The 13,980-nt window shown below is 34.2% G+C and overlaps 1 protein-coding gene across 1 annotated transcript in view; it reads right to left on the minus strand.

Moving 5' to 3' along the window:
• Positions 1 to 13,980, minus strand: part of LOC150094868 (target of Myb1 membrane trafficking protein) — a 295,463-nt gene that overhangs the window by 149,596 nt on the left and 131,887 nt on the right. Inside the window, exon 7 of the mRNA XM_090410996.1 lies at positions 1,663 to 1,842. Within this exon, the coding sequence (XP_090267122.1) occupies positions 1,663 to 1,842 (180 nt within the window). The remainder of the gene's footprint in view (positions 1 to 1,662; positions 1,843 to 13,980) is intronic.

Here is a 13,980-nt window from a genome sequence, read left to right on the forward strand (position 1 = left end):
TATTTTCTATGCTTTTGCCAAAGTCCTCCCATGGCTTTTGTTTAGATAGTTTTACACAGTGTTTAGCTTTCTTACATTTGTCTCTGTATTCTCTAAGAGCACAAGCTGACTTATTTGGCAAGAACTTTTGATATGCTTTCTTCTTCTCCTTTACTGCTTCTTTAACTTCCTGTGTCCACCATGGAGTTCTAATTTTTCTATCCTTACAGACAACTTCAGCAGATGCCTCTCTAGCAGAATCAATTAGGGTTTTCTTCAAGGATTGCCACTGAATCTCCAATCATTTTTTTCTTCAAAAATCTTTGTGTATTTTAGTCTACAGTTCACATCTGAGAGCTGCTCAACTTTTATTCACTTTAAAACTTTCTTACATGTTATTCTTTTCAATATGAAATTCAATTTTATCCTGCTCAAGTCTAAATAGTGATCACTTCCAATTTCAAATCCTCTGTACACCTGGTGTGCTGCACCAGGGAGAAAACATCACCATTAACAATAACATAGTCAATGAGACTTTTCTTATTATACTCTTCTCTCCATGTGAATTTGTGCACATTTTTATGTTGGAACAAGGTGTTAGTAATAACCAGTCCATGTCCTGAGTAGAAATCCAACAGATATTTGCCATTATTATTAGCTTTGCTCTGTTCTCCAAATTTTTCCAAAATATTTTTGTATGTCTCAAAATCATTTCCTACTCTGCTTTTAGATCCCCAACAAGGACCAACTTTTCCTTTTTCATTGTGTCAGTTTCTTTTTCTAAAGCCTCAAAAAATTCTTCCACTTCTACCTTAGTAGAACCTTCTGTGGGACCATAGGCACAAATAAGTCTCATTGTCCAGTTCCCCATTCTCATATTTGCTCACATTACTCTACTTGAGACTGACTGCCATTCAAGAAGATTAGCCTCGTATTTTGTGTTGAATACTATGGCTACTCCCTTGATTGTCATTGCCTGAATATAACATTTTGTATTTATTGCTCAGAAAGTTCTCACCAGTTTTTGTCTTTTTTGTTTCAGTTACACCTATTATGTCTATCTGGTACTTATCTAATTCCTCAGCTAGTTCCATTTCTTTGCCATTCAGGCTTCTTATGTTGATAGTACCAATCTTTAACTATGGTGATGTTGAGTTGGGGTGTGTTTTCAGATTTGTTCCAGTAGCTGACTTTTTGCTGTTCGCCCTGGTTACCTGGCGAAAACAACGGAGGCCTTGTTTAACCGGGTGACGCTCCAGCAGGCATGAAAATTTTTCATGTTATATCATCATTTTGTATTTTGGTTTAAGCCAATAAGAATACAATTTGGTCGGCTAATTCCCAAACTACCAGCCCATCCTCGTTCGCTCAGTATCCAGGTAGTATCCAGGGTGCACCACGAGAAGGTGAGGATTGGACATTAGGTCAGAAGCCCTGGTCGGTTCTCTGCATTCCTTTAAAGGCTATGTGGAGGTCTCCTCTCAGTTATACAGCTTTGACCCTTAAGCACCCCCGCCCCCATACATTTGTCTAATTGGTTTTCATAACAACCAGTACAAAGCTTTTATAGCCCTAAATGGTTTATTAATAAAATATTGAATTTTATAACCTTAAATTAAAAATTTTGTTTAGTAATTATTGTAATTATTTTATATCTATAAAAATAAGTTTTTCTTTACTAACTTGCAATAACTGCAGATCACTAGGGTGTTCTTGTCCAGGACTTAACTCTGTAAGCATCTCTCCAAATACCCTCATATTACTTTGGACTACATCTAGTTCACTACGTAATTTACCTAACTGATCAGGACCAAGATTCAATGGGCCAGTTGTACCTGGTGAACCACTTGATTCTACATCATCCTAAGAATGAAAATGTTATACTTATTTGGACATGAAATCACTTATTAAGTATATAAAATGCCGTATCTGTTATTTTTCAAAAATAAAACAGTTACGAAAACAACTGCAGTTGTGATATTAATAAAAGGACAATGCCTGACAACAAAAATGATCAACCTACCTTTTTGTAAAGATGGAGATATGAATAATACTATCATCATTGCATATTCTAGCATAAGTTACAGAGAATATGTGATGATGATGATTCATTATTAATACCTGTACAATTAATATATCTCTAGTTACCACCTCTGAACAGAAGATATCAAGCCACAGAACAATCTGGAGAAACTCACTGAAATCATTGACTTTTCATCATATTTAACACGTTGACTGCCGTAATGTTAAAAAATTTTTTCATCCCCAGGCCAACTTCTTTTTGTTTTACAATTTGCTTAAAGTAACATAAAATAATCATATTTTATGATTTTTTATTTATTTCATGCAGCTAAATAGATTTTTTAAGTGCGAATCACGTGTGCACCGCGCGGCCTGAGAAGAATTTTTTTACTGCTGGGCCGAGCGGTGCACACGTGATTCGCACTTCACACAAGGTCAAACTTGGATATATATGACGCTTACGAACAGTTATATGTGTTGAGTGTTTTGTCCGGTGGAATAAATTTGTTATAGTGATAAATATTGTTATAAATTGCCCTAATATGGGAGACTACGAAAAAGAGCAACGTCATTTAGAAGCCTTGATAAATGAAGTTCTATCTGATGACGAACCATATGAATATTCTACGGAAAGTTACTACGGAAGTGATCTTAGTTCTGTGTCTTCAGATTCTGATTCTCTCATTGCTAGGAAGAGAATAAAAGTATCTACAACTGGTAATACCGAAGTTTTCGCTCCTAGTACATCTCAGTTTACTGCTGCTCATTCTGTAGACCAAACAATTGATGATGTTATAAGAAATTCCTCAGATGAAATACTTGGAAATGTGAATTCAACCGACCTACAATGGAATGAAATTACAGGTGATAAACTAAAACATTTTCAGTTTGTGGATAATAATTTTGGAATAAAACAAAATGTTATTGAAGAAATGCATGATAAACAGCCTGTAGACTTCTTTTTTATGTTTGTTGATGAAGGACTGCTGGACCTAATGGTGCAAGAAACTAACAGATACGCTCTTCAAAAACTCAGTAAGAGAAGTTTACCAAAAGCAAGGATAAGAAAGTGGAAAAACACAAATCCCAATGAAATGAAGATATTTTTGGGTCTGCAAATTTGGTTCGGTTTAGTGCAGATGCCAAAATTAGAGTGTTATTGGTCGAATAACATCCTCTATTCTACAGAAATCAAACAAGTTATGTCAAGGAATCGGTTCGATCTTCTTCTCAGTAACTGGCACTTCACAGACAACGAGGGTGGAAATACTTCTGAAAGACTTTATAAAATTACACCTCTCATAAATCATATAAGAAAAAATTTCCAGAAAATAATGACGCCTTCGAGTAATATTTGTGTTGATGAAACTTTAGTTCCTTTCCGAGGTCGTATTGCCTTTCGACAGTACATCAAGAATAAACGACACAAATTTGGCATAAAACTATTCAAATTGTGTATTGAAGATGGATATACATATGATTTCAAGATATACTGCGGCGCAGAAAAGACCAATGCTACTAATAGTGTTCCAACTTCAATTGTTATGGGACTTTGTGAGAATCTTCTTGACCATGGACGCACAATATTTGTAGATAATTATTATACCAGTATTGAATTAGCGCACAAACTTTTGAATAGACAAACACACCTTGTAGGCACTTTGAGAAAAAATCGAAAGGGAATTCCACAGGATGTTACCCAGAAACACACAAACAAAATGAAATCCCTTACAGCAAGAAATGGTAATGAAGTGCAAAAGCCGGAAGCTATTATGGACTATAACAAAAGCAAAAGTTTTATTGATCTATCTGATCAGATAAAAGCCTATGCTTCTTGTCTTCGAAGAAGTGTGAAATGGTATCGAAAACTCGCAGTTGAAATTCTTTTAGGTTCTGCTGTGGTGAACGCTTTTATAGTATATAAGCGAGTTACTGATAAAAACATTAGCATCACAGAATTTAGAGAAAAAATCGCAAAAGAGTTATTAGGAATTACACCAAAGGAAAATAATGTCGCTTCGACTTCAGACAAGGAAAAACATATTTTAGAAGAGGTTGGTACCAGTAATAGGAGAAGATGTACATCTTGCTACAAAAAGTTAACCGAAGAACATAATAGAAAATATGCAACATCTAAGGCGACACAAACACGGTGGAAATGTGTTCAGTGCAAAAAATTTTACTGTGTTCGTTGTTTTACTATTGTGCATAACTGTAGTTTGTAATTGTTATAATAATTTCACCTAATTATTTTTTTCATATCAATTTGTCTATTATTTGACATTTTTTTGTTTATTAGTTTTTCAATTGTTTAGAAGAAAAATTTATGATTTGTAACATTTCTAATGACATATATTATAAATAAATATTTAGCACCATTGTTATTGTTTTATTCAACATTAGAAATTGGCCTAAATCAGGTAAAAATAAAACCCCTATAATAGGTCGTGTAGTTGAAATTCTACTGTGCTAACCATATAAACCTGTTTACCAGGCCCCACATTTCCATTACCCATAAGCATTTCATTTAGATACGAATCACGGGTGAACTACACGGCCTGAAAGAAAAATCTTTATGCGAATCAAATATGATTCACGCAACGCATTGAACAAATGTAGTGTGAATCGTATTTGATTCATACGGCGGTCAACGTGTTAACACAGCCTATTTATCAAGCTACCTGCTTATGGCAGATTGTTATATAAGCCTGTTAATTTGTATTTTGCAACTGGGTTGTCAGTGTCCTCTGCGATTACCATATATTATGGTTGATGGTCCTCTCCCATTTCTGATTTGTTGCTTAATGCTGGCCTAACAAGAGTTCTGGACCTTTCACTAACCTGCAGTCCTATCCATAATTTTACCAATGTCACTACACTTAATTCTTTTTCATGTCATGAACCACTATTCACTTTCCCCCCGAACTTGTTAGGATCAATGACCTGCCAGAAACAACTAACATAGCTTTATATAAACCTAGTCTCTTACAGGGTATTATCCTATCTGCATAGGATTGACACCTTCTATGTAAGCGAATTATATATTCTCCAGCTGGTTTGTCTATTTTACAGGTATACCTGAGTTTATAGGGAAGGACCCTACCTCCTCCATAAAAGATGGACAACTAGCTCCTTTCAGTTGAAAAGCTCTTATAAAAGTTGTCTGCATTCTAGACAAAATTTTAACCTGGGTCTTTCAAATCAAAGGTAGATCATTGTTACCAACTGTAGTATGAAGTTTCAAATCCCATCTTTTTCAAGTTTATCAAAACAATTTTGATAAACACTGTAATACTCAAATGATCAATGCTTCAAAATTTTCCATAACCAAAACTAATCTTCTTTCTCACCAGAAAGATCTCACTTTACTATCCTTACCCTTAATAATGCCCAGATCTCTATACAAAATCTGATTTCTCTTTAGTTGATTCATACCTCTAACCTTAGAACAAAAACAATGCAACCAATGCTCCTCAGTCTCCAAGCCACACTTATGTGGCTTCTATTCTTATACACCTCAAATTCTTCCAAAGAAGTTTTGGAAGAATATGAGGCATATAAGAATTCCACACTCCAATCTCTTTCATTCTGTTTTGCCTTTTACCTTTTTGTAGGATGCTTTCATACACAATGTTATGATGTACTGACTTCCAACATTCCTCTGCAGTCTTCATTAAATGAAAACTGCAAAAATACTAATATTTGCTGATTAAAATATTTTGTAGGTTTCAAACCTACAAAACCTACTTCCCATCCACAATTTTGACAATTTTTTTGGAATAGACTTCCTCCCCATGTGTTCCTAGGGGGAACAGCAACTATCAGCTGTTCAAGGAAAACATTGCATGGTTCTTTTTCACTTCTTGAACAACTGTCCACATACTGTACTAATGTATAAAAAGGTTTCCATCCTCTTGTGACTGATAATTTATTCTATAGAATAAATAAAGTATATGTACATATATCATCAAACAGTAACAAATTTCTAATATATACCTAATGAAACATATACATTCTTGAATGCTAATAATGTCAAGTTCCATTCTAATATCTTCATTTTCATTTTTCTCGGAATTCTGGTCTGGGGTCTTTAGTATTTCATCAAATTTTATTTCTAAACATAAAAACTCTCAGCAACATAAGTTAATTCATTTGAATACTCTCTTTTACTGCTTGTAAGCGCTCTCTCTCTCTCTCTTCACAGTTTTATTCGCTTGGTTTCCCACCATATACACTTTGTTTATTACCTATTTCGAAATTTAATTTGTCCTCTTCACTTAAAATTGTACATAAATTTGAAGTATTTTACTTGGTCTACAGGTTATCCTTTGAAAATACAGTTGATGTCACCCATGTTCCTGTCTATTTTCATAGTTTTTGTCCTTTTTGTTACAGCAGTCATTAAATTCAGTTAAAGAATACCAAAGATTATACCATATTTATTTTGAAGTATAAAATCATCTACATAAAGTAAAGAGCTGAGCTAAATATTTCTGATTTTGATATCACTTTTCTTCATAATGTGATCTACATAGATCATTAATGGTAGAGATAGTTTACACACTTTTACATCAATGTTCAGCATGTCTTTCAAGTCTAACAGATGACTAATAACTTAGTTATAAGTTCAGGCCATACACTGCATTTATTTGCTATAGCTCTTGCAGGTTCTCATGTGTGGAAGTGATATAAAACGTACAGGATATATGTTGTTCTACATAATGTCCAAGTAAACCCCATACAACTGTAGGTTTTTGAACAGCTTTTCTCTCAAAACCATATTCCCAGATCCACAAGACTAAAATACAGGTCCTTATTATATTCCCATGATTTATTGATTATCTTAAAGCAAAAATCTGTTCCTGATGACCTCTGACCTGAACCTAGTATATTCAGGAAAAGGAATTTAGGGATCCTTATTTCTCTTCCTATGTTTTTAGCCTACTTCTTAAGCATGTTTGCATAAATCTTACTCTGGATAACAGTAGAAAAATTACTCTGCAATTGATTTAGTTTTTAATTTCCTTTTCATTATTTTTTTCATGGATGTGTACTAAGCCTTCATAGCTCAGTCGGTTTCGATGATGCCCTTCAGTTAGAAAGACCTGGGTTCAAATCCTATCTAGGACACAAAGAACTGTCATCAGGGCTTTTCAAGTGAAAGTGAGTTAACTGGTCTCATGTGGAGGTAGCAGGATTTTTTTTTTTTATCATACACACAAACTAGCCAGAAGAACACATAAAATTCACATACAAAGTACACTTAAAAGCATAGAGCTAAAAACCTTATCCTGGAATCATTGTTATGAAATCTAAGGATAACTTAAATGATTATGGGCACTTAAGTGCCCATTCAGAACTGTAGCAGACAGATGTATATTATGAGAGCTTTACTTCAATCATTCAGAACTGGACCTTCTGAGCTATGCAGTGTAGCAAGCAACTCTAAGTATTAGAAACTATAACTCATTTTTAGGAATGTTAGTCAAGTGAGTAATATTTATTATCCAACTGGTTTCACCAATTTTTTGCTATCGGCATCTTCAGGGATACAATTAAGTAAGTGATATGAAAGTAACAGACTAGGTTTTAACTGAAAGTTCTAATTCATACAAAATTAGTACTGTGCGTGAAACAATACGCGTGTCGCGGGTACATGATATATTTGTTGAGAGACAATGTAATTGGTGTGAAAGTTCATTTCTTTAGTGTTTAGTGATCTAATTAAAGTTTTCCAAATATCCGGTAAGATTAGACCTTGATTCATATTTAGGTTTCCTGTTGAACAGGCGACTATAGCAGCTTCCTTGAAGGTTATGGAATGGTAGTTCTCTTCTATATAGGGCATATGACTCTTATCCCACTCAATAAGATGATTGGTAGTGGCGAAGTGGGAAGAAAGGCCTGAAATATCTTGTCTGTTGTTTCTAACATTAACAGAAGGAGCACATAGGCTCCTTCTGTCTCGTTTCGAAGCTTCTAGAGGTCTGACCAATGTAACTAACACCACAGGAAATTGTTGCTCTAATATTGTGTGGTTTTAGAAGGATAGCCAATTTTTTGGAAACGGTGCTAACAAATAGAATAGTTACAGTGCTGATGTATTGGGTGTCATCACGTTGTCTTTGTGGTATATCCGAAAAGAGAATCTTGTTGATGAGTCTTTTAGGATAACCATTTAAGGATAGCTCTCTGGATATTGTAGTTAATTCTTCTTGTTGGATAATAAATATTACTCACTTGACTAACATTCCTAAAAATGAGTTATAGTTTCTAATACAAGTAGTCAAGAAAAAAAGTCACACAACTCTAAGTATTTTATAACAATTTCTAGTCATCTATTTATTCCATCTGCCTGTCTATAATTCAAATCTTTGATAACTTTTTCTACCAGTATTGATGTATACTCATGATTATATTCTTCTTGAATATTTTCTACCACTATTTTGTAATCACTTCTGTTAGTATCATTTAACAATCTTTCAAAGTAATTATTCCAGATTATCTTCAGTTTTTTATATCCTCTCTATCATCTGAGTACTCTTACAGTACTCTTTTGACCATTTTCTAGCTTTTTCAATAACCTCTAGAACGTTTTGCCGTCTTCCTATATTTGTTTTCTATTTTCCTACTGAAGTCTGCTTATGACTGTTGTTTAGCTATTTTACATATATATATATATACACACACACACACACACACACACACACACACACACACACATATATGCAGTAGAAATTTTGACAAACTAACATTTAAGTTTTAAAAGAGGTATACCGTGAGTAGGCATATCGATACAAAATTAATAACGAAAAAAACTCACGTACAAAGATTATTTAATAGTATAATTTTCGCCTGTGTGTCACAGGAGAAAAACTCAGCTGTGTGAGTTTTTTCTGTTATTAATTTTGTATCGAAACTAACATTAAGTTCAAATCCTTCAGCCTAGTTGTAAATAGTGAACTCGTCAGTCATGATGTTAGTATGATTAGAAGCATATAATATAGTGTGAACAGTGAACACAGTTTTTTTTTCTATGTTGCTCCCCCCCACCCCACCCCACATACACACAAAAGGTTATTTTTGCTAACCTATAGTACATATTGTACCATGGGTGGGCTAAGGATTTTTTTTAAATCTATTTTTATTAAGTATAGTTTCTGGGAAAATTTTTATTTTTATTATTTTTTTTATTCTTTAAATTTTTAAAATTTATTTTTAAATAGTCCAGAAACCCTGCTCTAGAGACCAAACATGGAACTTTTTCAAGCCACTTCAGGCATCTAATAAGCAGGGCGGTTAGTCTCACACCGGGCAGTGAAATTCATCTCCCACCTAAGACTAGTTTTAGTACCAAAATTTGTTATGTTTAACATATTTTTTCTGAGTTTTTGTTATTTGTACCATGGTACATATATGTACTAACCTATAGTACATATTGTACCATGGGTGGGCTAAGGATTTTTTTAAAATCTATTTTTATTAAGTATAGTTTCTGGGAAAATTTTTATTTTTATTATTTTTTTTATTCTTTAAATTTTTAAAATTTATTTTTAAATAGTCCAGAAACCCTACTCTAGAGACTAAACATGGAACTTTTTCAAGCCACTTCAGGCATCTAATAAGCAGGGCGGTTAGTCTCACACCGGGCAGTGAAATTCATCTCCCACCTAAGATTAGTTTTAGTACCAAAATTTGTTATGTTTAACATATTTTTTCTGAGTTTTTGTTATTTGTTGGATTCATAAATATTTTGACAAGTTATTATTAACACATTTTATCTAGGAAAATATTGTTTTTTTAATAAATATAATATTAGTTACTTAAATATATAAAGAGCCAATAGGCTTCATTTCGGCGATATAAACATTATTTAAATTAAGGTGATATTAAATCCCACGTTGTTTTAAAAGCGAATAAGAAACTATAGTCGGCATGAAACTCTCTGATTCCAATCTTTGAGTTTCTTATTCGGTTTTAAAACAATGTGGGATTTAATATCCCCTTAATTTAAATAATATTAGTTACTATAAGTTTAAGAATATTAATTATGGATAAGCCATGCCTGCAAACTTCAAAGAAGCTGTAATTTGCACTTTACAAGGAGGATGCAGGTAAGCAAATACTGTACACAATTGACATATTGCGACAACTTTTAAATGTTTGTAATTATTATTATTATATAACACCTCCAGGGAGTCCAAAGCCTCATCGAAGGAGGGTACCTTCTCTACAACTCTCCATCTCCACCAATCACAACTACCTTTATCATCTACACCAACGGCATCTACCGCCGACCACCACCACTAGCATTTTCATAGACAATCACAAACATCTATTCCCATGGCAGGATTCGAACCCGCAGCCTTTTGACTGGAGAGAGGATACGCTAACCACTCGGTCAACCAGGCTGGTAATTGACTCTATAAGGCCAGAGGAGATGTAAACGATGAAATCAGACAAGGACATTCATGAAAAACAATGACTAGAGAAGAAAACATTAAAAGGATATCTGAGCAAGATCTTCAGAAGCCTGTACAGCTATTAATAAAAAATTAAGTGAGAAGTATGGACTAAATATACATTTCGACCATAAAACGAAGTCTGAAAGAACAAGGTAATACATAGTAAGAAGCCACTATTTCTGTAAAGAATAAAAAGGCTTGATTAAGTTTCACTAAGATTCATTGTAACTGGGCAGCCACAGATTGGTCTAACATCTCATTTAACAACAAAAGAAAATTTAATTTTATGTCATCTGATGGAATTAAGCATGCTAGACGGCTTAAAAATTAAAAGAACAATCCCAGATGTCAGGTACCTAGGTAAAGTATGGAGGAGGAGGAGAAAATATCATGGTATGGGATGTTTTCCTCATAAAGGAGTAGGTTCATTCTCACTACGCTGCATCAAAGCTACCATGGATCATTTTGGTTATCATGAAATCTTAGATAAGAAATGCAATATGTAAAAAGAAATATGTCAAAAGACCGGATTTTTTGCAAAATTATTAATAATTTTGCAAAAAATTATTAATAATTTTTTATTAATAATTTATTTCTTTTATCCTTTACTGAAAGTAATCAAGGATTACTTTATTAAGATTACAAGGATTACTTTAAATAAGACTTTTAGAGTGGCCTAAAGTCCCAACCTGAATCCTGTAGAGCACTTGGTGGGAAGAGCTAGACAGATATGTGAGACAACATGAATTCTCAAATAAGGACCAATTCTTTGATAATATGAGTGAATAATGAAAAAAAAATTCCACTCAACCTCATTGTCGATTGACTCGATGCCTGAATGCTGTGCAGCTGTTATCAGTGCAAGTGGTTATATTAAACGGACATCATCATCATCAAATTCCTGCCATGTACCGTCAAGGGGGTGTACAGGATATGATAGTACTACATGAAAAAAATTACATCATTACTGACTTCCTATCTAAAATTTTCCTCCAAATCAGTCTGTTACTTGTCAAGACTCCAACATTATCAGATCTTATATTTCTATCATCTAAGGCACTTTGTACTGTACCAATCGACCTATATCTTGGTCTTCCTCTGGGTCGTTTTCCTGCCAACCTGGCAGAGCTTGTTTTGCTAATCTTTCTTCACCCATTCTGTTTAAGTGACCATACCACCTGAGATTAGCTTTGCTAACGCATTCCTGGATGCTGACAATGCCAAGTTTTTTCCTAATATCCTCGTTTTTAATATGATATTGCCGTTGATGCCATCTGTTCACGCCTCTAATCTTTCTCAGGACTCTCATGTCTGCGGTCTCTAGTATTTGGTCAAGTGTTTTACTTCTGACCCAGCTCTCAGATCCATAAGTTAAAACTGGTTTGAACACTGTCTTGTATACAGCAAATTTAGTGTTCTGACTAATTTCTCTCTTATTCCATATGAATTTATTCAATTGACTTCCCACCATAGCAGCTTTACTGATTCTGTTGACTATTTCTATATTTAATTTACCATCTTCACTAAAAACCGTGCCTAAGTAGCTGAAATGTTTTACGTGTTCCACAGGTTCTCCATCACAACACAGTTGACATTTTCAACGATTCTGTCTATTTTCATTGTCTTTGTCTTGTTATTGCTGACCTTCATACCATATCTATTACAACAGTTATTCAATTTAGTCAGAAAATCTTGCAGACTTGTAGCGGATTTATTTAGAAGTATAACATCATGTGCATAAAGCAAAGAGCTGACATTAATACCACTTTCCTTCATAATGTGATCCATATAGATAATGAATAACAGAGGGGATAATATACATCCTTGTCTCATACCAGATTTAACATTAAACCATCTTCCTGTACTTCCTTCAATTCTAACTGCTGACTTACAACTCAAATAAAGACTGAGTATTGCTTGATATAATGCCCCATTGACACCATATAACTGTAGCGTATTGAATAGCTTCTCTCTTGGCACCTTGTCATATGTAATTTCCAAATCGACAAAACTTAAATACAGATCTTTGTTATATTCCCATGTTTTCTCGACAATTTGTTGTAAAGTGAAGATATGATCCTGACAGCCTCTATTTGGCCTGAATCCAGCTCGTTCTTCACCAAGCTTTTCTTCCACAATTCTTCTCAACCGTTTCTCAAGTATACTTGCATATATCTTACACCAGGAACACTCAGTAGGGAAATACCTCTGTAATTCTCACATTCAGTTTTATTTCCCTTTTTATATATGGGTACTATGAGAGCTCTACTCCAATCATCGGGAATTCGTCCATCTGTCCAGGCTTTCTGAACTATACAGTGCAGCCACTGTAAGACTTTTATACCACCATACTTCAGCATTTCTGGTCGAATATCATCTACTCCTGCTGCCTTTCCACATTTCACACCTTTGATGCCTTTTTCTACTTCAAGAATGGATATGTATTCCTGACTGCATGCCTAGTCAGTATTTTTGACCACTGTGCTGTCATCACTGCTTGTTTCATTTAGCAGTTTTTCAAAGTAATTACCATACTTCAAGGATATCTTTTTCTCCCGTTTTCATGTCACCTTTTTCATCTCTAACTCTTTTTACAGCACTCTTTCCTCTATTCCAAAGCTTCTTCAACAACTTCCAGAATATTTTGCCACCTTCTAGATATTTATTTTCTATATTCTTGCCAAAGTCCACTCATGACTTTTGTTTAGCTAGTTTTACACACTGTTTAGCATTCTTGCATTTGTCTCTGTATTCTCTAAGAGCACAAGCTAACTTATTTGCCAGGAACTTTTGATATGCTTTCTTCTTTTCCTTCACTTCCTCTTTAACTTCCTGTGTCCACCATGGAGTTCTAATTTTTCTATCCTTGCAGACAACTTCACCATATGCCTCTCTAGCTGAATCAATCAGGGCTTTCTTCAAGGATTGCCACTGAATCTCCAAGGTTTGATTCCTGTTCTCAAACTCTTTCATTTTTTCTTCAATAATTTTTGTGTATTTTAGTTTACAGTTCACATCTGAGAGTTGCTCACCTTTTATTCGCTTTAAAACTTTCTTACATGTTATTCTTTTCAATATGAAATTCAATTTTATCCTGCTGAAGACTAAATAGTGATCACTTCCAATTTCAAATCCTCTGTACACTCTGGTGTTCTGCATCAGGGAGAAAACATCACCATCAACAATAGCATAGTCAATGAGACTTTTCTTATTCCTTGCCTCTTCTCTCCATGTGAATTTGTGCACATTTTTATGTTGGAACATGGTGTTAGTAATAACCAGTCCATGTCCTGAGTAGAAATCCAACAGATATTTGCCATTATTATTAGCTTTGCTCTGTTCTCCAAATTTTCCCAAAATATTTTTCTATGTCTCAAAATCATTTCCTACTCTGCTTTTAGATCCCCAACAAGGACCAACTTTTCCTTTTTCATTATGTCAGTTGCGTTTTCTAAAGCCTCAAAAAATTCCTCCACTTCTACCTTAGTAGAACCTTCTGTGGGACCATAGGCAC

This window comes from Typopeltis vanoorti, chromosome 21, assembly GCF_054136105.1.
Source record: "Typopeltis vanoorti isolate ZY-2024b chromosome 21, IOZ_Tvanoo_1.0, whole genome shotgun sequence".
In the NCBI taxonomy this organism is placed as follows: Eukaryota; Metazoa; Arthropoda; class Arachnida; order Uropygi; family Thelyphonidae; genus Typopeltis; species Typopeltis vanoorti.